We start from the raw sequence: 23913 nt of genomic DNA, 5'->3' as shown, positions 1-23913 counted from the left end.
TCAGAATGCCTAACTAACAGTAAATGTAAACATGCAAGTTCTTAAGTTTAAATCTCTTAATTTACCATGCCCAACTCCTTATGGGAGTAGTAGTAGTGGCTAAGGAAAAACAGTAAGAAAGAATATGTCCATAAGTAAAATGCGTAGTTATTTTAATACTGAAAAAAATGCAACTTATGTATCAGCCTAATTAATTTGCCCTTTCAAACTGGTTTCACTTAGTACCAATTAGAACCATTGGGCAGACTTGAGAAAGAAAAAGTGTCTAAACTCTAAAACTAATTTTTTTAGAATTCTGTTATATGTATGTGTATGTGTGTGTGTATGTGTGTATATATATATATATATATATGTTTTTTTTTTTTTTGGTCGGTCATGGGGGACTTGAGCGCTGTCCCTCAGCTCTTCAGCTCAAGGCGACTGCTCTACCACTTGAGCTACAGCGCCACTTCCAGTTTCTGGTGGTTTATTGGAGATAGGAGTCTCACGGTCTTTCCTGCCCGGGCTTGGCTTTGAACCTCGATCCTCAGATCTCAGCCTCCTGAGTAGCTAGGATTACAGGCGTGAGCCACCAGTGCCCGGCTTTAAGTTTCATTTGTTAGAATATTAAGATATGATGTCTTTCCAGGCAATGTAGTTCTCTATATCCTGTATAACCAATGGGACTGCAGATACCTCTATACTGACCAACAACCAACAAATCGATCCCTCATTCTACTACTGCTCCCAAAGGAAGCCCCTCTTGTCAGACCACATGAAGAGCAAAGATTCACATCATCGATAAAACTAATTTTTTTGGTACCACTCCTGTGGCTTGAACTCAGGGCCTGGGCACTGTCCCTTAGCTGTTTTGCTCAAAGCTAGTGCTCTACCACTTGAGCCACAGCTCCACGTTTGGCTTTTTGGTGATTAATACAAGAGTCTCAGACTTTCCTGGTCTGGCTGGCTTCAAACTGTGATCTTCAGATCTCAGCCACCTGAACAGCGAGGATTATAGGCATGAGTCACCAGTGCCCAGCTTAACACTAGTTTCTGAAAGTAGTTCCTTTCTTTTTTTTAACTATCAGTATCTAATTTAGTAACTGAAGAAATAGCTTTTTACAATCCTTTAAATCCAGGTGTGATAGCTCATGCTTGTCAATGTATCTGGCCCCAGGTAAAAACTCAGAAACTCTACCTGAAAAATAACTGGGGGCGGGGGGTGGGGGGCGCGGTGGCGGAGGAGAATGTACGTATGCATGCGTGTATATATAGGTATAAACGTATGCATGAGTACACATTTACATACATTAGCTTGGAGAAAAAGGAATATACCAGCCAGGCAGGTTTGTGCATGCCTCTAAGCCCTGCACCTGAGAAACTGAGGAAGAACTGTGAATTTGATGGTAACTCGAGTTTCACAGTGAGTTCCAAGACAGCCTGGTCTATAAAACACCAAAAGTGAAAATACAGCAAACCAGTGTCAGGAATAAATGCAGAGAGGTCCAGGGTCGTTTTCGGCAATAGCTGCCTCTGCCCTTACGCTGTGTCCTATGGGCCATATGTTGGGATTATTGTGGCTTCCCCTGGCATCACAGGGCGCCAGATGGGCACAGGAGGGCCCACGTTCCACTGCACAGCCCACTGGAAGGCAGGCAGAGGACGCTGGGCCCCCAAGCTAGCGAAGGCCAGGGATAACGTGCAACCTGGTAAGAGTGATGAGGAGAAGGGAGAGAGAAGGTGGCAACGGGTGGAAACAGGAAGAGGAGAAAACTTGAAAAGGAAACCATGGCTCTTGCAGCTGGTGTGGAAAGTAAGCACCTGAGAAACAGGAGAAATGGCTGGCAACACTGTGCTGCTTAAACGCATCGGAGAGCGGCAGCAGGCCGCCGGCCTGAAGCCTCTCTACAAACACAGAAAAATCCAAAATGAAAGAGGAGATGTAATTCACACAGATCATCTATCTATTAAAATGCTTTAAAATCTCTTGGTGTGAATATAGAAAAATTCTTTTTTTTTTTTTTGCCAGTTGTGGGGCCTGAACTCTGGGCCTGGGCACTGTCCCTCAGCTCTTCAACTCAAGGCTAGCGAGCCACTGTGACACTTCCAACTTTTTCTGCTTATATGGTGCTGAGGAATCGAACCCACGCCTCATGCATGCAAGGCAAGCGCTCTACCACTGAGCCACCTTCCCAGCCCCAGAAAAATTCTTATTACATGAATAAAGATGCAAAAGTGCAAGCTGGGTGCCTGTAACTCATGCCTGTCATCCTAGCTACTCTGGAGATCTGAGGGTCACAATTCAAAGCCAGCCTGGGCAGGAAAGCCCATGAAATTCTTATCTCGAGTTAACCACCAGAAAACTGGAAGTGGTGCTGTGGCTCAAGTGGTAGAATGCTAGCCTAGAGCTGAAGAGCTGAGGGACATGACAAAAAAGAAAAGATACAAAGTGCACAGACGGTATTACCAAGATATATAAATAATTCATATCATTATTTACAGCTACTGCCCTTGAAAGACTAGAATACAACTGTACTATAGTTCAGTTTCCAAAAATGAATAGCAGGTCTCAAATAAGCCTGATAAAAGAGGAAGGGTGGGTGACTGGCTGCAGGTGGGGTGTCTTACATCTGAATTACTTATTTTTGTCAAGACTGGGATCAACTACGGTGCCTGGTGCTTTTTCTTATTGGCTGTTCCTCTACCACCTAAGCCAATGCCTCCAACACCACATTTATGCATTACTGAGGGCTGGGTATTAACACGAAACCTGCCAGGAACCAGGGAACTGGGATCGACTTCTGGCTGTGCCTGAGTGCTCAGCCACTTGGTCACTTCATCTGTAAGTGTGGAGTCTGGACAGAGTGACCGCTTGGCCCCTTCAAGTATGAAATATGTTAAGTGTATGACCCGGAAGGTTAAGTTGGACAGTGATGGAATTTTATGGATTCTAATTTTCAAACCACGGAGCTACTAAAAGTCTAAATATGAAGTAATATAATGAGCGATTGGAACGGTAAGTTTATCAAGCCTTTGTTTTGTTGAGACAAGGTTTCATTCTGTAGCCCAGGCTGGTGTCAGATGCAAGATTCTCCTGCGTCAGCCTCCTAACTGCTGGGATTACAGGCATCACCACCACACCTAGCTCCTTTGTGATATTCTTGATGATTCCAGAATGTTACCAGATACCTTCAATCAATTAAGAACCGAATTTTTTGGTCATGTCTGTTTTTCTCAGAAGTTCACACCATCCATATTCCCTGAGGAATGACTGCCATCAAATTACTGAAAAATTTGGAGTTGAAAAATTTTAAACTGTACCTTTAAGAATCTGAAATATTTTGTTGGAAAAAAAAAAGTCATGTTCTATTCAGGAGGGTAGACACGCTCGAAGTGTGGGGGAGATAAGGTCTCTGGGGTGCAATCTCACTCAGAAGTGGACCCACGCTCAAGTGTGTGTGGCTGGGGATGCAGCCCAGTGTGATCTGATCAGGTGTTTCAAATGCTGCCAGTGCCACCTGCTTCTGTGAAGCACACGGACTCTGCCGCCCCTCCCGCCCCTCCCCCCCCTCCCCCCTCGCCCCTGCGGGAACTCACCTTGTCCTTACAGGGCCTCTGGCAGCTCTGGGAAGCACACACGGCGTTCTCGTCGTCAGACTCCTCCGCCCCGGACCAGTCGTACTTGGAAGGGATGTCCAGCACTTTCTTCTCCCTCTTCTTCTCCGTATTCTCCTTCACAAGTTCAACTTTGGCTGTGGCAGCCTTTTCTTTCTTTTTCTTTCTCTCTTCTTCTTTTGCTAGCTTCTTGGCTAGTTTATTCAGCTCCTTTGATTTCTCTGTGTTTAATTTTAATTTCTTCTTTTTAGGTTTGTCCATTTTCTTTGTCTCCTTAGACTTCTGTTTTCCTTCTCCAAAAAGCTGCTCTGCCTTTTCCAGCTTTCGTTTCCGTTTCTTCTCTGAGGAGTCCTTTCCTTTCATTTTTAATGGTTTCTCTTCCATGCTGTCATCCTTCAGAAATAAAGAAGCAATTTTAACATAAGACATGTAAAAAGTGTTACTCTCTTATGTGAGGTGCCTAGAATCACAGAGCAAATCACACGTACATTACAGAGCAGAAAGCACAGGTCTGTGGGGAATAACAGAGGCTAGTTTTATGACTAGAATTCCTATTTGGGCTTAGTAAAGAGTAGTAGAAATGGATTATGGAGACGACTGCTTAATGCTGTAAATGTACTTAAAGCTTAACCGTCTACCCCATAAGGGTCTCATTCATACACACACACACACACACACACACACACACACACACACACACACACACACACGTGTATGTATATACTCATTCATAAACATTTAATTAAAAGGGTTCTGAAAGCGTATTAAAGATATTTAAGAAACAAACAGTGCTAAATATACAAGAAGGGAGGGGAGTAAGATCCCAAGAAAAAACATCACAAAGCAGAATTATTCTAGCTATGTGGAAGAAACAGCCACGGTAACCAGACTGCTTTTCACTTAGCCATCCCCTGGCCAGCCTGGGCATTTTACATAGCTTTAAACCCTTACTTAAAGGAGCTTGACACCCATACCTCCATGATATGCAAGAATCTGTCTTCTGAGGGTGGGTGTGTGGCCTGCAAAATCCGCCATATGTGTTGTGTCTCATCTAGAGACACTTCCAGAAGGTCTCCGACCATCATGAGTTCTTCCAACTGGGCTTTCGCTCCCGGTGACAGCTCCAACACTGGAGGTTCCAAACTTCGGGGAACTAAGGGGCTCTTCCGAGGTTGCTTTCTTGGGGTGCTCGAACCTTTCCCAAAACAATACCATAAAACAAAACAGTGAAGACTGTGGGCAGATGCAATGCTTCCATTGTGAGTGTAGGAGTATGGGGTCCCGTCCTCTATAGTGACTTTAGATATGTGGGTTCATTACATTAGCATTAAAAAGAAAGTGAAGGGCTTTTCTTCTTGTCTGAGATAGGGTTATGCTATGTTCCCAGGACAGCCTACAACTCCTAGGCTCAAGAGATCCTCCTCTCTCCCCTACCTGCTGAGCAGGTAGGAAGACAGGCACACACCCTGCACCGTCAAACATGAAATGAAAAAAATAAAAAACAACAACCAAAAAAAACCCCACAGGACAGACACATCTAGAATTTCTAAAACTGATTTATTTCGAGTTTAAAGATGATTTTCTATCTTATTACTAAATTCCTTAATCCATAAATATTAAGTAGGAAACTGCCCTGTGACAGTGAATGGTTCTACAAAATCCTAAATTTCACTCCAGACAAAAACCAGCCTTCATCTTCCAGAGTAAGCAGGGTGACTTTTTTCACAATTGGGAAAAGAAAAGCAAGTCCTGTGGAGAAATTATTCACCAAGAAGAGAAAGAACTTTCTAGTAATCTCAGCCACTCAGACTCGAGCAGGAAAGTTCTCAAGCAGCTGTTGAGCCGGCAAGCGGCCGTGAGGAGGCAGGTGCACAGCTCACAGCAGCAGCAGCAGCAGCAGCAGCAGCAGCAGCAGCAGCAGCAGCAGCAGGCAGGCCCCGGGGCCTCCAAACTGTCTCATGCGGAATCTCTGAGCGCAACGTTCTCGGGTTATCATCTAATAATAAAAAAACATATCTGGGCGCTGGTGGCTCACGCCTATAATCCTAGCTACTCAGGAGGCTGAGATGTGAGGACTGCAGTTCAAAGCAGCCCCGGCAGGTAAACAGACTCATTTCCAACTAACCAGCAAAAAGCCAGAAGTGGAGATGTGGCTCAAATGGCAGAGTGCTAGCCTTGAGCAAAAAAGCTAAGGCACTGAATTCAAGCCCCAGAAGAGGCAAAAAGGAAAAAAAAAAAGGAGGGGAGCCTTTTCTAACCAACACAGCCTTTAAAAATGTTATTAGCATTTCATAGTCAGGCACTGTGTTCAATTCAATGGAGATTCATAGACAAAAGTTGGTGATTCAAATCTGTAATCTTAGCCAGGTAGAAGGCGCTGAGATTCAGAAGACTAAGTTTGAAGGCAGCCTAGGCAGAAAAATTCAAGGGACTCCATTTCCAAAAATAATCAGAAAGGCCCATCTGGAGGAATGGCTCAAGTGGTAGTGCCAGCCAAGCAAGCAAGCAGAGTGGCACAAATCCTTGAGTTTCAATGTCAGAATTGGGGTCAGGGAAGGGCCAACGTGGGGAGCTTTTTACAGCTTTCGTAATACCTTGTGAGCAGCTCTTGGAAGCAGAAGAATACGCATGCTCCGCACAGAACGAAGGCGCAGTCCACATGTGTGTCACCACTTCCTCAGACTTGATGGGAATCTCTTCATCACAAAAAAGATTGGGCTCCAGACTACTAGAGGACTTCACACTGGCTGTATCCTGAAGGACAAAGAGGGCTTCAGAATTGGAACCGCGGACCTTACACTGTAACGAGGATTAAATGAAGGCTTTCAGCTTTAAAGCTTCTATACATTACAAATAACACTAGAGGGATGGAAATATGGAAATATGGCTTGCCTAGCATGCATGAAGCCCTGGGTTCGATTCCTCAGTACCACATACACAGAAAAGGCTGGAAATGGTGCTGTGGCTTAAGTGGTAGAGTGCTAGCCTTGAGCAAAAGAAGCTCAGGGACAGTGCCCAGACCCTGAGTTCAAACCCCAGGTCTGGCAAAAAAAACCTTAAAATAAATACAAATAACAATGTAATTATATAGTATTACATCTAATTTTAAAAAGTATATTTGAGATAAAAACAGTAATGACCTCAATTTCAAACCCAAAAAGAATAAAGCTAAAAAGTGTATAGAGACAATAAACCTACAATAATTATTACTAAATAATCCATCATTCAGATTCTACAACACATAAACAATTCATCAACAAGAACTGTGGACACTTTAAAAGAAACACAAAATGGACTTTAGAGAGGAAGAAAAGTTTAGATGTGCTATCTTTACACACAACCATTTAATCTCTAAAGGTGTTCAATCCTATCTTGCTGTTCTCAATACAATGAAAAGCCTGAATGACAATACAGAAATCACTCAATTCTGACAGCTCTCATCAGGTCTCAGATAATTCTCCAGGGAATTTATTTCCACACGCTCACCTGCATAGCCTTGGAAACAGAGTGCAATCAGATGGAAATCACACTGTTATTTTAACAGAGAACTCCATACTGGAAGCCAGTCAATTGGGTACTAAAGACTGAAAGGCACCAAGACCTATGACATCACGGGAGGCAGCACAGTGCAGCACAACCCAGGACTGGATGTGTGTGGGGGGGGGGTGGGAGGGTGGTAGGGGGCGGGAAGGTAAGAACTACAAGGAGGCCCTGTGGGACTGAACAGACCTCTGAGAGAACTACCAACCAGGCAGGTGTGCTCTTTCCAGCAACACGTATGGCTGGCTTCAGGGGAGGGGATTGCAAGTGTGGAGTTGCTGCTTACGCCAGGGTTTAAAAAAAAAAACAACAAAAAACCCACACAGCCCGGCACTAGTTGCTCACACCTGTAATTGTAGCTACTCAGGAGGCTGACCTCATCTGAGGATCATGGTTTGAAGCTAGCCCAGGCAGGGAAGTCCAGGACTCTTATTTCCAATTAAAAAAGCCAGAACGGGCTGTGAAGGTGGCTCAGTGGTAGAGCGCTTGCCTTGCAAGCATGAGGCCCTGGGTTCAATTCCTCAGCACCACATAAATAGAAAAAGCTGTGGCTCAAGTGGTAGAGCAAAAGAGCCCAGCGGCAGCAGTCCTGAGTTCAAGCCCTAGGACCAGCACAGAAACAAAATTAAATGAAAGGAAACACGTAATAGATGTTACTATAAGAAACAAAGCAAGAACTCAGCAAGTAAGGTCCATACCCACCCGGCCAGTCCCTAATTACCTTTATGTCATAGCCATAAGTCTCTCTAATGTCTTCGTCAGAATCTGTCTCCTCATCGTCGTAGTCCACTGTTTGCCGGGGAGAAGATGATACACTGCTCACCACCCGGTTAAAAGCTGACTGTTGAAAACTAGACAAGTGTCCCTAAACAAAGAATTCCAGGATGAGCAGAGATTTACTGAGTGAACATGGGTACTTAGTATGTGCTAAAATCAACAATTTGTAACCAACTGGTGAAGCGGCTAAAGGACTTCTTCAACAGTCAGTAGAAACTAAATGATTTGATTAAAGCTGCCACGGTCTAGGTGAATGGGACCTGCAAGGAGTATCTCACTAAAATGACTCTGGCGGGTACTCAGAAAATTTTACAGGTCTGTGGAGCAGGATGATGCGTGGGGCTCATGAAACTGCTGACAAGCTATTGTTCTCCCAGTCAGAGAATAGATGGAGTCCATTCCACTGAATACTGATACACACACAGGGAACAGACAGAGAATGTAAACCCTAATCTTGCCTGTAAGTCCGGGTTGGCAGCTGCTTTTTGGAGTTCTGCGCTGATGATCTTCTCGGTCTTTTCCCGAGCGGCCTGCTCCACCATACGCTGGCTTAGCACAGACAGTTTGGCCAAAGCAGAGGACAGTTCATCTGTGGCCAGGGCCTGCCGTGCTCTGTCTTGCCAGCTCATAGCACGTTCCGTCAAACACTGCAGGGCTTCTCCCTCAGGCAACCGTACAGGCAGCTTCTGAAGGGACACCAGGAGTGACAAAATAGTCTCTAGCCTGGGCCTGCGAGACCTCATGCAAAGAGGGCACAGGAATTTGACTTCTTTGGCCTGCCAACTGGAGCCTTTCTTGTGGGAACTTGGCTTGGGAAGGGGAACACAGCTGTTGTGGAACCAGTCCTTGCAGAGCTCGCACTGCAGCATAAACCCACTGGCTGTCTTCCGGCAAATGCAAAACCTGACTTCCTCTGGGCGGCCCGCCACCGTCATCTTGGCTAGGTTGGCTGCCCGGAGGGAGTGCATGGCCTCAATCTCTTTTTGCTCTCGTTCCTTGAAAACTGCCACCTGCACACGAGAAACATTTAAAGGAAGATGTCAGTGCACTATAAACCCCTAAACACTGAACGTTCAAGGCTGAGGGCTCTTTCTCCAAATAGTTGCAAACCATTTCTGAAAATTTGGGGTGCTCGGGCAGATTCCATACCAGCATCGTCATCTGAGATGGAAGGGTACTGAAAGACTTGACAATTCAATTTACGTAGGCAGAATACTTCCTCTGAGCACCCTCCTCTAGGGTAGGAAGAGGGCATAGGCCACCCTGAAGCCAAGCCACCTGGGTACCAAGCCTGGGTTTCAGAGGGCTGATGTGTACAACTCATCTGAACAGTTTTCTGGTGATGTAGCCACATCATCAACTTCATCCTGTTTTAAAAATTAAGTGCCTAGCTTGTACTGGCACAAATGAAATGTTCAATAATCCTTGGATCCATCTTAAACATTAAGTTCTACACCAATACATTTGTCCAGACGGCCTCCCCTTTTCATCTGGAAAGCCTGGTGACAGGTTCAACACTGGTTTATGAAACTCACTCCAACCAAGAAGAGAAAAAACATCCTAAATATTGATGAATCTTCTTTTTAAATTACCAGAGTTGCTCTGAAACGATTTTGAAATAATGTCCAGTTCCACTTTTCTATCAAGACTGATTTGTTAGGCAGGCTCTCAAATTGGATTATTTGTAGAGAGAAAGAAGAGTACACCAAGCTACATGTTATATGCAGTTCTCAACTACTAACTGTCTAATTTTCATTTTTATTCTTCTAGTAATCCTAATTCTTCCCATTCTTTTTTGTTTTTGTGCTGGTCCTAGGGCTTGAACTCAGGACTAGCACACTGTTCCTGGGATTTTGTGCTCAAGGCTCGTGTTCTATCACTAGAGCCACAGCTCCGCTTCTGGCTTTTTTGGGTGGACATTCCTGACCAGGCTGGCTTTGAATTAAGATCTTCAGCTCTCAGTCTCCTGAATAGCTTAGTGGCTCACACCTATAAGCCTGGCTGCTCAGGAAGCTGTGATCTGGAGGATCCTGGGTAAAGTTGGACGAGGCAGAAAAAGTCTAGGAGAGTTCCATCTTCAATTAGCCAGCAAAATGCCTGACTAGAACTATTGTGGTTCAAAAAATTATCATAATTCTCACTGCTATAAACACTTTTACTGAATAGTCAATATCTTCCCAAAAGCTAATAAAAGGGAGAGATTTTGAGAGTATCTGGCACCAGTACTCTACTTCAACTGCTTCAGAAAGCACAACAGTATTAAGAGCCACAAAATGCTACTAAACTAATTAAATTTCTAACTAACTTAAAGAACATTATACAGCAAGTTCCCCTGCTTACTTACAACAGAACATTTTTAACAAAGTAGGGCTGAGAGTATGGCTCAACTGGCAGACTGCCTGCTAGCAAGCAAAGTCTTAAGTTTAAACTCCAGTATCTCAGTAGGAGGGAAAAGTAATGTTCTGAGCAAATGTTCTGAGCAGGCTGGGAATGAAGTTCAGTGGTAGAGTGCTTTGACTAGCCAGCAAGAAGCCTAAGTTTGATCCCCACCACAAAGAGAAAACAAAAAGCAGATTATGTCCAACTTTGATAGATATTACACAACAATTAAAGCAATAAAAAACTGGTATGTGGAAAAGAATAGTAAACTTTTTGCACGGCAATTACAAATGTATAATAGGAAAATAAATCCCTACCTTAATAGTAACAATAAAATTATATTAAAAAAAAAGTCCTAGCCAGGTACTAGTGGCTCATGCCTGAAATCTTAACTACTCAGGAGGCTGAGATCTGAGGATGGCAGTTTGAAGCCAGCCTGGGCAGGAAAGTCTGTGAGACTCTTATCTCTAATAAACTACTCAGAAAAAGCCAGGAGTGGTGCTGTGGCTTAAGTGGTAGAGTGCTAGCTTTGAGAGAAAGAATCTCAGGGACAGCGCACAGGCCCTGCGTTGAAGTCTCAGGACTGACACAAAATAAGTAAATAAATAAATATATATCCTATGACAGAGTACACCAATGTAAAAGCCTACACCTGTTAACATCTTCCCGGTTTCTTACCACCATGGCTGTATCTCTTGTTTCCTCCAGTCCTTCCTCCAAATCACTCAAGGGCTCGAGGTCTAGGTCCTTCTCTTTTTCTTTTTCTATTAATTCTTTCACTTTTTTCCTCCTGTTTTTACCACTCCCGTATATACCAATGTCAGTTCGGGGACTTAGCACCTAAAAAATAAAACCAAAATATAAACTGTAGTTTTCTAAAGTGAAATAAAAGGAAACACATACACCCGCACACCATGTCCTGGGACCTTAAGAACTTTATGTACGTATCTAACTGAACCTGTGCAATCTTACACATTTATTTCCACACTCTACAAACAAAGGAAATAGATTCATGGAACAACTTGCGCAAGGACACGAGGCTAGCAAGAAAAGAGCCAGTCCTCAAATCTGAAACTGTCCCACTTCAGAGCCTGTCCTCTGACTACCATGATCAACCTGCTCACCATACTAAGGACAAGGATTTAAATCTGTGCTTCTGAGAAATAACATCTGTCAGTGACAGAGTCCAATACCCAGAGATAAGATCAGGCTGACTGCTTTTTCTGGACACAGCACAAGATTATCAGGATATGAGTCTAAGGCTCCAAATTTCAGACTACATCTGATAGGTCTGGGAGGTATCACTAGCTTTAAAGACCAGATTAAACTGGGAACACCCCTCACCTGCGCTACAACCAGCCAGAGGGTTAAGTTTATCAGCTGCTGATGGAGTGCTGAGGAGCTGGACACCAAGGACCCTTGTTACCTGCAGCAGCGTATGGCTGGAATTCTTCTTCAGAAAGGTGCGCCCAGTCCGCTCTCTCCAAGCCCGTGCTGCCGCGACCTGCGACTCCACCTGGGGCAGGGCATCAAGCCGCACAGGGATGGGGCGTCCCTTGGCAGATAAGCTCTCAAGCTGCTCCAAGTAAGCATAATTGCTGCCACTCTGAAATCAGACAGAAGCAGATTCTTAAAACCTCGCTTCTCTTATGGAGCCTGGAACATGTCAGGGGAATGCAGAAAAATGCTCAGATACAGAAAGTCTTACAAACATGAGTACTCTTCCCTCTTATGTCAAATTCATGTCAATTGCCTCCAAAACTCCTTCCAGATAAGTCTTGACTGACCCTCCTCCCAAACCATGCATCCTAAACAAAGCCTTGACTACCATCACAACCTGTCCACTTACTCAGCACCCACATGTCAATACCCCACTGAAGAAAAGGGCCAGAGGGCCAGGCAGAGACACAGTCTTTCCACATTACCAAGGAGACAGACATCAGACGGCCTGTTAGCTTTTCAATCATAAATAGCCAATTAGGATGATCAGAGACCACACTGCCTGGGTAGGATCAGAGACAAAAGAGTAGCCCCGATCAAAACAGAGGTAATAAGAGGAAGAAAAAGCAGCAGGAGCTGAGTCCCAGAAAAAGTGAACTGAAAATTGACAGAGTGGAAGAGGAGTCAATACAACTAGAAAATGTTCTTTCTTGAGACAAGTTTTCTTGGGTATAGTTCTAAAATGAAAGTATATATACAACTCTACCAATATTACTTACGGCTTATTTATTTATTTTTGGGGGGGGGCGGGGAGGGAGACAAGATTGCATAATATAGGCCCAGGCAGCCCTTGAACTCTGTATCCTCTGGCCTCAGCATTTTGAGATCACAGGTGGATACTACCACACTTCATGCCAATGGCTTTTAATACTTCAAGCAAAATTCAGCACTGATTTCACTACTGTAAACTGTAAACGTGTTATCTCTTCAAGAAAAATATGCATTTACATCATTTCTCACTTTCCTGTTCCCAAACACCTAAAAAAAATATCAAAGTACTAGGTGCTTCAGTAAGTGCTCATTTCATCTTATTTTTCCACTTCTTATTTTAAAAGTAGTACATGCCTGGGGAAAAAAGATAAAACCCCCCTTCGGTAAGCACTGAATAGCTAATCCCATCACCTTTTGTAATAATAGCTAGTTATATATAAAAGGTGGTTTTTCAATTATAGAATCAGATGGAAGAGCAGGTGAATTCTAAGCACCGATGCTTCATTATGATTTTCTATCCAAAGGAATGAGAGGTTTCAAGGTTCATGCGCGAGGCAGGCGCGACCTGCTGGGCAGGCTAATGCCAGTGTGCTTACCTGAAGAGCTTCCACCTTTGCTGTCCATTCTCGAGCCTTGTGTAGGGCCTCTTTCAGGGACAACACGTTCGGAAGAAAAGCTGGAATGTTCTTGGCTTCATTCACAATGCTTTCTAAACTTGCTACACTGTGCCGTGGTCTAAATGAGCAACAAAATGGAGGAAAACATGAAGAAAAGTGCAAGTACTACCAACATTTAACAACAATGTATTATGTGGAAAGAACCTTCACTTCTGTCACTTAGTTCTCAGCAAAGCAAGCACCACGTTCCGTCTGATAGAGAAAAACTAACTCATTGGTCATTTTGTATAAATAAATTATACCCCCTTGGCTGGGCGCCGGTGGCTCACACCTGTAAATCCTAGCTACTCAGCAGGCGGAGATCTGAGGATCGCAGTTTGAAACCAGCCTAGGCAGCAAAGTCTCCGTGAGACTCCAATTAACCACTCAAAAACTGGAAGTGGTGCTGTGGTTCAAAGTGGAAGAGTGCTAGCCTTGAGCAAAAGAGCTCAGGGACAGTGTCCATAAGCCCCATGATGACAGATAAAATTCTCACAATGTTTTTGCAAAAATGCTTTCACAAAGAATACCAAAGCTAATTACTAGTCAGATTAGTAATATATACATATATGGTATATATCACTACTTATCCTCATTAAGTACAGTGGGATGCCAGTGCTAACGACACAGTCCGATATAAACCTTATCTCTATACAAACCTTATCTCCTATTACTTTCCTAACTACAGCCTCCATTCCAGAAAAACTCAACTTGTCACCTGAACACACCTTACATGTTTCTCAGTTTATCACATTTCCCCCTTCTATTTCCACCCTACTGTTCTTTTTCAAGGTTCTCCATAAATTCTTTTTTTTTTTGGTGGGTCATGGGGTTTGAACTCTGGGCTTGGGCACTGTCTCTGCGCTCTTCAGCTCAAGGCGAGCACTCTACCGCTTGAGCCACAGTGCCACTTCAGGTTTTCAAGTGGTTTATTGGAGATAAGAGTCTCTTAGACTTTCCTGCCCGGGGCTGGCTTTGAACGGTGATTCTCAGATCTCAGCCTCCTGAGTAGCTAGGATTACAGGCGTGAACCACCAGTGCCCGGCTTCATAAATTCTTATTTCTCTGAAACTTCTCAATTGAAGGTCCAAGCTCAACAAACTCCTGCTGAGGCCAAAGTATCCTGTATGTAGTTGGAACCTATCTGAAACTGTCTACATGCAGCCTCATTTGCTATCTTGGTGCTGGTGGTCAAGTTAACCACCTCATGAAAGAGGCCCTTTATTTCCTCCTTCCCATTCTACTTGCTAAGGTTCTCAAAGAGGCAACCGTCACCAAAATGTCTTCACCTGGCCTGCAGGCAAAGCTTAGCCTTTTCTTCCCATCGTTCAGAGACTGTAAGGAGCTCCTGTAGTTCAGCCATTGCTTTCTCCACAGCATGGTGGGGTGCCAGTCCTACACCAGAGTCAATCAGTTTCTTCATGGCATCCAAAGTGACCTGCTGAGGATCGGACAGGGTCAGCCTCACTTCATCCAGCCACCGAGCCTGCTGGAGCTCTTGTTTCAGCCGGGGTAATTCAGGAAGCTCCACATAGAGACTAGAACCCATGTCTATCAGCATCTGGAGTTTGGAAGAATCTGGCGTTTCATCCATCATGGCCTTCTGAGCACGTTCATGAAACTCTTCCACATCATCTAGCAGATTCTGAAAAAGATAAAAAGAAAATTTAAAGGGATAAAGAACAGACATTCTTTTTTTTTTTTTTTTTTGTCGGTCGTGGGGCTTGAACTCTGGGCCTGGGCGTTGTCCCTCAGCTCTTCAGCTCAAGGCGAGCGCTCTACCACTTGAGCTACAGCGCCACTTCCGGTTTTCTGGTGGTTTATTGGAGATAGGAGTCTCACGGTCTTTCTTGCCCGGGCTGGCTTTGAACCGCGATCCTCAGATCTCAGCCTCCTGAGTAGCTAGGATTACAGGCGTGAGCCACCAGCGCCCGGCCAGACATTCTTTAAGTAAGTTTCACATTTATAATACTGGACTCATTCAAAAACTACATAATGACTGCTAACTTAAGACAAACCATACACTCCAATGGCCAGACAGTAAACACGTAAGTGAAATGTCTCTATCAGTATGAGCACTCTGACAACGGGCCAGCACAACAGAGACTGGCAAGAGAGGGAATGCCACAGTACTCTGATATGACAATCACAGAAGATGATGAACCCAAACCACACAGAGACTGGTGGTGGGAGCTGTGAGGAGCTGGGGTGATGGCAGTTAGTAGAAAAACAGGCATTCAGGGAGCGCAGGCCCATACAACTGGAAGAGATGGCCGGACAGGCTGACAAGCCAAAAATGCTGGACAATGAAATGGGGAACAAGAAAGGAAGTCACCTGTTAATGACAAATAAGGAGATAAGGATGCTACACTAAATCTTTGGCACCACAGCTTTATAGGAAATAGAAAGGAAGCCCACCAATCAAGAAGCCATCTTCAAGGACTCTAATTCTCCCTATTTAACACAAGGCCAACCTCTGTACCACCAAGACAGAGCAGTATGTTTGAGATGGACTAACGTGCTATCTTCCCTGCGGCATGTCTATGCCAAATGCTCAGTTTTTTTGCCACATTTCTTTTCTAATATTTTTACTATCACTTTTACTATATTCAAGTCTTGCCTGAGTTCCTCTCTTGCCAGATGTAAGGAACAGGGTCAACTTAGCTGCCCCACGTTTTCTGTTAAAATTTGGAGCACTGACCAGGAAGCTAGGGATTGATAGGTCTTTTTCTGACCTGGGTTCACTGGACCAAGAATTGAGATCAGGCAGGAACTAACTACAAAATCTTTTTAAAGAAGAATGAGCTTAGGTGGACAGATCAGAAACAAGTAAGTCGAGGAAAGAGTGCATAATGTCTTGTAGATTAAAATGACTAGATTTCTTTCTAATGGCACTTAGGAACCACCGGAGAATTTTAAGCACAGGGAAGTGCTCTAACTTTACTTATATTTGAGATGATCATTCTGCCTTTCCTAACAAAAAATAAACTGGGAGACAGAATAGAAGAGGAAGTAGTTAAGAGGCTGTTATCCACGGGGAATTGTGTGGCACACTCCGAGCATATTTTAAGCAATGGAGGTGGTAACTGGTTTGCGGAGGGATCCATTTTAGAGGCAAGAGCAGCACTTGCTTAGGCTGGGCACAGGGAAATGAAATGAGGAAATCAAGTAGCCTAGGACTTTTTTCTCTTGACTCATTAAAAGTTTTATTATTTATTTATTTATTTTTGCCAGTCCTGTGGCTTGAACTTGGGGCCTGGGCGCTGTCTCCGAGCTTCTTTTTGCTCAAGGTTAGCAACTCTACATTTTGAGCCACAGACCCAGCTTTTGCTGTGTATGTGGTACTGAGGAATCAAACCCAGGGCCTTTTGCATTCTAGGCAAGCACTCTTATCACTGAGTCACATTCCCAGCTCCTAAAAGTTTTTTTGGAGGGGAAATGTGGTCATGGGGCTTGTACTCAGGGCCTGGGCAGACAAAGTCTCTAAGCGCTTTTTGCTCAAGGCTAGCACATTCTACCACTTTGAGTCACAGCTCCATTTCTGGTTTTTGAGTGGTTAATTGGAGATAAGAATATCTGCCTGGGCTGGCCTCAATCTGTGATCTTCAGATATCAGATATTGTATTACAGTCAGAAGCCACCAGTGCCTGTCATTAAAAGGTTTTTGAAGATGGCTTTTACTCTGCCTAGCCCATGCAAGACTCCAAGTTCAAACCCCAGTACATGAAGCAAGCAAGCAAAAACATTATACATCTAGATATATGTCTATAGAGAAGGAGGAAGGAAGAGTGAGAGATCTTGGCATCAACAAGATACAGGTGATATTTATCGACAATGGACAAATCAGAGAGCACACAGCTAAAAGGGCTGAGGCTCCTTCGTATTCTACATTTATTAGTCTGGAGAAAGAGCGAAGAGAATTAAGAGCAGGAGAGTACTATGCCACGGATGCCTAAAGGAGAGTCAATTAAGAGAGGGAGTAGAGGCTGGGAAGGTGGCTCAGTGGTAGAATGCTTGCCTTGCATGCCTGAGGCCCTGGGTTCGATTCCTCAGCACCACATAAGCAAAAAGAAAAAAGCCGGAAGTGGTGCTGTGGCTCAAGTGGTAGAGCGCTAGCCTTGAGCTGAAGAGCTGAGGGACAGCGCCCAGGCCCAGAGTTCAGGCCCCATGACCGGACCCAAAAAAAAAAAAAAAAAAAAAAGAGAGGGAGTAATCAACTATCAAAGGGGTAAGACAAGAAAATTATATATAACTGATAGTATATTTTGTAAATTGACAACCTCATCACAAACTGTTTTAGATATTCTGGCCATCCCTAAAACAAACAAGAAAAACATTAATAGTTATGTAGAATAGCACGGTTGATATATACTTTTGATAAAAATGCTAAGCTAAAACAAATTCTCAATTCGTTTTAGGCTTTATTCCTTTAAAAAGGAAAAACCCAAAACAGTGAAAACCCATGACATAGACTGCTTACTAAAAACCTTAAACAGCAGCACATATGTGAGAAAAGAAACAGCAAAAACTAGGGTAGACATGGCGTTCTGTGAGCCCTGAACGCAGTCCCCACCACAAAGACACAAGGCAAGGAGGCAGACTTCACCTTCACTTGTCGAGCTTGGCTGATGACACATGGAAGACTGAAAAGCTGCTGGACAAAGGCCTTCAGTTCTTCTACGGTCAGTTTGGTCCGCGTTCTCCCACTATCTGGGCTCTGTCTGATGAGAAATAATATGGAGATGTTGTAAGGAAAATTTAAGTTATCCCGGTCTCTCGTGGGGCTCCCAGTCTCTGCACAATTCAAACCTCTGCAATCCTGGAATCCTAGCGTCAGAGGAATTCCACTGCAATGGTGATCACTTCAGAATTAAGTTGCATGCTGAGCAGTTAATAACTCACAACACTCAAGTGTCCAAGTCCCAGTCCCTCTAAGCTATGTGTGTGGAACCCTGCAAACATGAAGGAAGTTCACCATGTGGAACAGTAAGTGCAGGAGAAAATGAGCTCTGAGTCTTGGGCACCTCGCTATCAGGAACCAGGAGCTATCACCTGACACAGCTACTGAACCACCTAGAAGTGTTTTAACATCTAGATGCATACTAATTTTTCTAAAAGTTACCTGTACCTATGCTTTTAGTAAATTCTCCCAGAGTCAGCAGCCCCATGACAAGCTAAAACTCCACTGGATAATGTCTCTAAGAAAGGTTTTCTAATAAAATAGATTTAAAAAATTCACATTAGGTGGCAAAGGCTCATTCCTGTAATCTTACCTACTATGTAGGATTATAGTTTGAAACCAGCGCTGACGAAAAGTCCACAAGACTCTATCTCAACCAGCTAAAAAACTGGGCTAAATTTGTGAGTTAAGGGATAAAAGCGCAAACTGAAAAAGTAAAAACCTCTGAACTCAAACCTCAGTACATACAAACACACACATGCATGTGCATGTACAATAAAGTATTTTCAAACCCAGAATAACACACCACTACAGAAAAAGCCATTCATACCAGGCATGGTGGCAAACCCTGTGATGCCAGACATTTAGGAGCTGAACAAAAGAAGACTGGCCACTTCCGACTACACAGTGAGATGTCTCAGAAGACAGGAAGTTGGAAGAGGACAGGGAACAGGGACAAGAGGAAGGTGCAGCCGCAGACAGAGGAAATGTGCTGGAATGCCTAAGAAGCAATAATATGCGTAAACTGCATTCAATGAAAGGGACACAGGCCGGGCCCTGGTGGCTCATGCCTATAATCCTAGCTACTCAGAAGCCTGAGATCTGTGGATTATAATGCAAAGCCAACCCAGACAGGACAGTCTCTAACCAGCAGAAAACCAGAAGTGGAACTGTGGCTCAAAGCGGTAGAGCACTAGGCCTTAAGCAAAAGAGCTCAGGACCAGCACCCAGGCCCCGAGTTCAAGCCTCACACTTGTAGGCTTGTAAACCCTGCCTCTTCTACATGCACCCAGATTACTCCCTGCTGCCACCTGCCTTCTGCCTGTGGTATCATCTCACCCATCACCGCACTTATTGATCATGCGCCAACCACGTAAGAATAAGAAATACAGTAGCGAAAAGCAGCCCAAACTACCTGACACTCTAGGTTAGTGTTCATTCTACATTCATGGGGGATGGGGGGGAGGTGACATAAAATCAGAATTAGTTCACCAGAAGGTGATAGGGTGAGAAGATAAAGCAGGAAACAAGAAGACTTAAAACAAGGAACCAACGGAGGGAGCTCAGTAGGAAGCAGAGCACTCTAAGAAAGGCGAGTGTGTGAGGTGCGTGTGTGTGCGCACATGCGTGCACGTGTTGCTCTGTGAGGAAAGAAATTGTGAACTAAGAGCTGTAACCCTCACCCCTTAGCAGATCATAAAGCAAGTGTCACCTGAACTAAAAAAAAAAATCAAGAAAACAAAAAACAAAACACTTTCTCCAGGGCCCCCATTAAAAAATTCTGGATGGGGCTGGGAAGGTGGCTCAGTGGTAGAATGCTTGCCTTGCATGCCTGAGGCCCTGGGTTCGATTCCTCAGCACCACATAAGCAAAAAGAAAAAAGCCGGAAGTGGCGCTGTGGCTCAAGTGGTAGAGTGCTAACCTTGAGCTGAAGAGCTGAGGGACAGCGCCCAGGCCCAGAGTTCAGGCCCCATGACCGGACCCAAAAAAATAAATAAATAAATAAATAAATAAATAAAAAATTCTGGATATAGAAAGTTTAAGATTTAAGAAAGCTTAATTCAGGAACAGCCTGGTTAGTTGTTATCAACTAAAAAAGATGGTCTGAACAAAGGTGAAAACTCACTAAGCTCTTTTCTCAGACACAAGCATTAGATTTCCCGAGGGGCTTCTTCCCTCTATTCAACGTGAGACAGGACATTGCCACTACAGCTTGCTTTCAGTACCTGGAAAAGTAAACTTGTATTTGCGTAAGCCAGGAGACTTGGGTACTGGATTTCAAAAACCTGACTTGAAGGCCTCACTCAAGAGAGAAAGGGGATGCCAGGTGCGACTAAACCGGGTAAACAAACGGGTAGACGCAGTTTTTCCTGCACAGAGGCACGTTGTCTCTCTCCCTCTCTCACACACACACAGTCAGTGTGACCCCCAGTATTATGATTTAAAGAGCTTCCACAATTTCTGAAGATGAATAGAGGAAGGGAGTGGGAAGGCAGAGAGGAAAGAAGACGGAGGCATTCATTACTGGAGAAGGAAGAACCAGCGCTACAAGAGATTAAACCAGCTAAAACGTTCACTTTTATTCTTACCTATGTTTCTGCTTCTTGCTAAGCAGCAGCTGAGCCACAGAAGCACAGGTCTCGGCTTCTTTAACAGCATCCCTGAGTTTTCGAAAGAGATCGTTCTCTGGGTATTTCCTGTCCTCAGCATCTTCAAGCATTACTCTTAATTCAATCAAATCTGTAAAATAATATGAAAAAAGCCACATGCTATGACCAGAGACACAAAGAGCCACTCTAAAACCTCATCCACCTCCCCAGGTGGGTCATCAGCCAACTAGCGGAAATCTCACACAGCGGTGAAAACTCTCACCAATGCAGTGAAAGCTTCTAGCAGGTACCTGAACCCATTCCAAGGCCTGGAGATCATTTCTCTTTCAATAAAGTCTTGAGTGTCAGTCAGCTAGTAGCAAATACACCCAGCTACAAGCTGCCTGTCCCATCTGAGGTCAGCCTGTTCGTTCAAAGAGGACTGCTGCCAAGCACGGCAGCACACAGCTGCAATCCTCACACTGAGCCCAAGGCAGGAGGGTTAGAGGTAGAAGCCAGCCTGGGCTAGAGTGAACTCCAGGTTACGTGAGACCCTCTGTCTCCAAAGACAAAGTTTCTCAAATAGACAATATCCAAGGAGCTCTTCAGTCTCCACTGTCCTAGCAGCCGGGGACAAGGTGAGAACACTACAGTGCAGGCCCACGGAAGAGGAAAAACGTAACCTTTCTTGTGGCTGAGGTTATCGGACAGCGCCTCTGTGACGCGACTGACCCAAGTGTCGTAGGACTGTGCCCGGGCCCCCACACCGCACAGGAGGGAAGGGAGCTCTTCCAGGGGGTAGCGGTATCTACAAAAAACAGAAATTAAACACTTTACAACTTGCAAATAAATGGTGAGAAAATGAAAGATGGTACAGGATTAGGGGTGCAGCGTGTAGTCATTGGACAGTTTCCCGATGTTTATACCATTTTCAAATGGATAGCAGTATCTATTCCCCCCGCCCCCCAAAAAACCTCACCGAAACAAAAACTTTAAACCCAAGAACCACCTGAAAATAAATGAGAAAATGAAGGATGCCCACAGGATTGTGGGTGCTGCTCAAGTGGTAAAGTGCTTGCCTAGCAATAAGGAGGCCGGCCCTAAGCCCAACCCCCAGTATGGGGATGGGGGGGGGGTCACGGTTTCAATGTAAAGAGAGAGAAGAAACATCTGGAATTAACTGATGAAGCGAGTAATCACAGTCTCCGTGTTTAGAAACCTAGTCCTCGAGCAAGCAGAAGACAGGAAGTTACTAGATCAGGGACAGGAAGGGAATAATTCAAGATCTGACTTTACTTTTGGATACCTAAGACATTTCTTCTGCATGGGGCAGGGGCACAGATCAGCTGGGTGGTAGAGACACACCAGCCGCTCGGGATTACAGGAGCAGGTGAGAGCCGAAAGGAAGCACGTGGTTCTGCATGCAGAGCACTGTCGCTCATCGTCAGGAACAAGCTCAAACACTTCCTCTTCTGACATCAGAACTCCCTGAAACACAAGCGACAGCACACATCAACGTTGCCTTTTCTTCAAAGCATAAAAAAAAGTGGTGCTGTGGCTCGCCTTGAACTGAAGAACACAGGGACCGTGCCCAAGCCCAGAGTTTGAGCCCCATGACTGATCAAACCACCCCCCCTCAAAAAAAAAAAACTTCTCTCCTACAGTAGGGAATAAGTCAATGGCATGACAAGAAAATATTTTCTAGCAGGAGAGCGATGGTGGCTCATGCCTATAATCCTAGCTACTCAGGAGGCTGAGATGTGAAGATAATGGTTCAAAGCCAGCATGGTCTTTTTGGCGTTTTTACTCTATCACTTGAGCCACACCTCCATTTCCATGATTCTTTAAACCATGATCCTCAAAATGAATTATGAGTGCAAAAAAGGGGAAACTATCCTGAATGTGGGAATCAGTGGGAGGGGAGGGGAGGGTCAAAGTGAAGGTAAAATGATCTAAGTACTTCATTCATACTCAGCATGAAAGCATACTGAAAACCGTTTAGAAGGTAGAGAAAGCCGGGAAATGAAAAGCTAACAGAGGGGATGAATCTGTGTGCACGCTAAAAGCAGGTAAGGAAACATCACAATGAAACCCCCCTGTACAATTAATATATGCTAAAGAAGAGGAAAAAAATCTAGGTGACATCGTTTCCTAGAACTTTTGGAATCTGAAGAAAAACAAAAATAGCAACTACTAAAATACAAAATATTCTTGAAATTACTGATTTTTGTGTTCAACTCTAGAAGAAATCAAAGGTAAAAATTCTGTATGTTCATTTTTTTTCTATATTCCATGAAACAGAAACAAGAGCAGCAACTGGGCTCGGCGAACTCACCATCTGAACAACGGACTCCCTTAATCGCGTTTCTTCTTCAGTCATGAGAGTCAACTCTTTGCAGACCATAGCGGCCAGCCCCACATCCAGGCATTCTGGATCTGCTGCCATTTTGAAAATGAGTTCCTCATGAGAGAAGACACAGTGGCGCTTCAGCCTTCGGTAATGATTTACACACTGACGACCAATGGGCAGCTGAAAACAGGAGATTTCCAAATTAAATTACTTGTTCATAACATCCCAGAACAGAAGCACCACTACCCTCCAGATCTTCCCTTTGATTATCAAGACAGAGTACAAGTCATAGCTGAACCTAAGCGGCTACTGTAAGCATTAACTCTCTGTGGCCCAGCAAGAATTCCACAGGCCCTTCCCAGGGATTTCCATTATCTGAGATACTAAACTCCTGTCCCAAACTGAGTTTGGGAAGATGGAGTTCCTTGGTATATGAGGTGGAAAACTGAGGCCAAACTAACAAAGGATTAGCCATAAAGGTAAAAGATAAAATACTGTTAACAGAAAATCTTAAGCAGGGTGCTGGTGGCTTACACCTGTAACCCTAGCTACTCAGGAAACCTGCTATCTAAGGATCTAAGTTCAAAGAGAACACCAGGTAGAATAGTCCCTAAGACACTTATCTCCAATTACCTAGAAATATGCTAACAAACTGTGATAAAACAGTGCTAGCCTTGAGCAAAAAAGCACAGTAAGAGCGTGAGTCCCCAGGTTCAAGCCCCAAGTACTGGCACAAGAGAAAAAAGAAGTTAAAAGTTCCAACTATAGAATGTTAAGTGAAAGTATTTAGCATTCAGAACAAAGAGAATACATTATTAGGGGGGAAAAAAAGGAAAAATTAGGTGAAAGTACTATTTAACCAATATACATTGTCTAACTTTTTCTTTTTTGTTTACAAGAGCTAAATCAAAAATTACTTTAGATTTTAGCTTCCAGAAGCCTTTTCAAATCCACCAGCCTCACAGAAAGAGTTCAAAGAGTGAAATCATAGCTGATAGTTTTCCCTAACTGAACTAAATGACAACCTTCCATAGCCAACAGATAGCTCTGGATGGGGCTGAGGATCTGGCTCAGTGGGGGCGTGCATCATTAGCACCCAAAACCATCATCCAAATAAACGAAGCCATACACTCCCAA

The 23913-nt window shown here is 44.1% G+C and overlaps 1 protein-coding gene across 3 annotated transcripts in view; it reads right to left on the bottom strand.

Annotated features, from left to right (window-relative positions):
- The window catches only part of LOC138807190 (lysine-specific demethylase 5A), a 53654-nt gene that overhangs the window by 6048 nt on the left and 23693 nt on the right, over positions 1 to 23913 (bottom strand). For all 3 annotated transcript variants that reach the window (XM_069992761.1, XM_069992770.1, XM_069992781.1), the window contains 14 exons: positions 22762 to 22956; positions 21733 to 21914; positions 21110 to 21234; positions 20427 to 20577; positions 17764 to 17878; positions 14447 to 14802; positions 13098 to 13236; positions 11717 to 11896; positions 10969 to 11130; positions 8370 to 8921; positions 7856 to 7999; positions 6189 to 6348; positions 4569 to 4789; positions 3577 to 3987 (listed from right to left, as the gene is read on the bottom strand). In XM_069992761.1, coding sequence (XP_069848862.1) covers positions 3577 to 3987; positions 4569 to 4789; positions 6189 to 6348; positions 7856 to 7999; positions 8370 to 8921; positions 10969 to 11130; positions 11717 to 11896; positions 13098 to 13236; positions 14447 to 14802; positions 17764 to 17878; positions 20427 to 20577; positions 21110 to 21234; positions 21733 to 21914; positions 22762 to 22956 — 3093 coding nt within the window. The remainder of the gene's footprint in view (positions 1 to 3576; positions 3988 to 4568; positions 4790 to 6188; positions 6349 to 7855; positions 8000 to 8369; positions 8922 to 10968; positions 11131 to 11716; positions 11897 to 13097; positions 13237 to 14446; positions 14803 to 17763; positions 17879 to 20426; positions 20578 to 21109; positions 21235 to 21732; positions 21915 to 22761; positions 22957 to 23913) is intronic.

Source organism: Dipodomys merriami, unplaced genomic scaffold (genome assembly GCF_024711535.1).
Source record: "Dipodomys merriami isolate MVZ:Mamm:240054 unplaced genomic scaffold, mDipMer1.0.p SCAF_1009, whole genome shotgun sequence".
Lineage (NCBI taxonomy): Eukaryota > Metazoa > Chordata > Mammalia > Rodentia > Heteromyidae > Dipodomys > Dipodomys merriami.
Note: the sequence above shows the minus strand (reverse complement) of the source record. Positions and strands in the feature narration are given on the sequence as shown.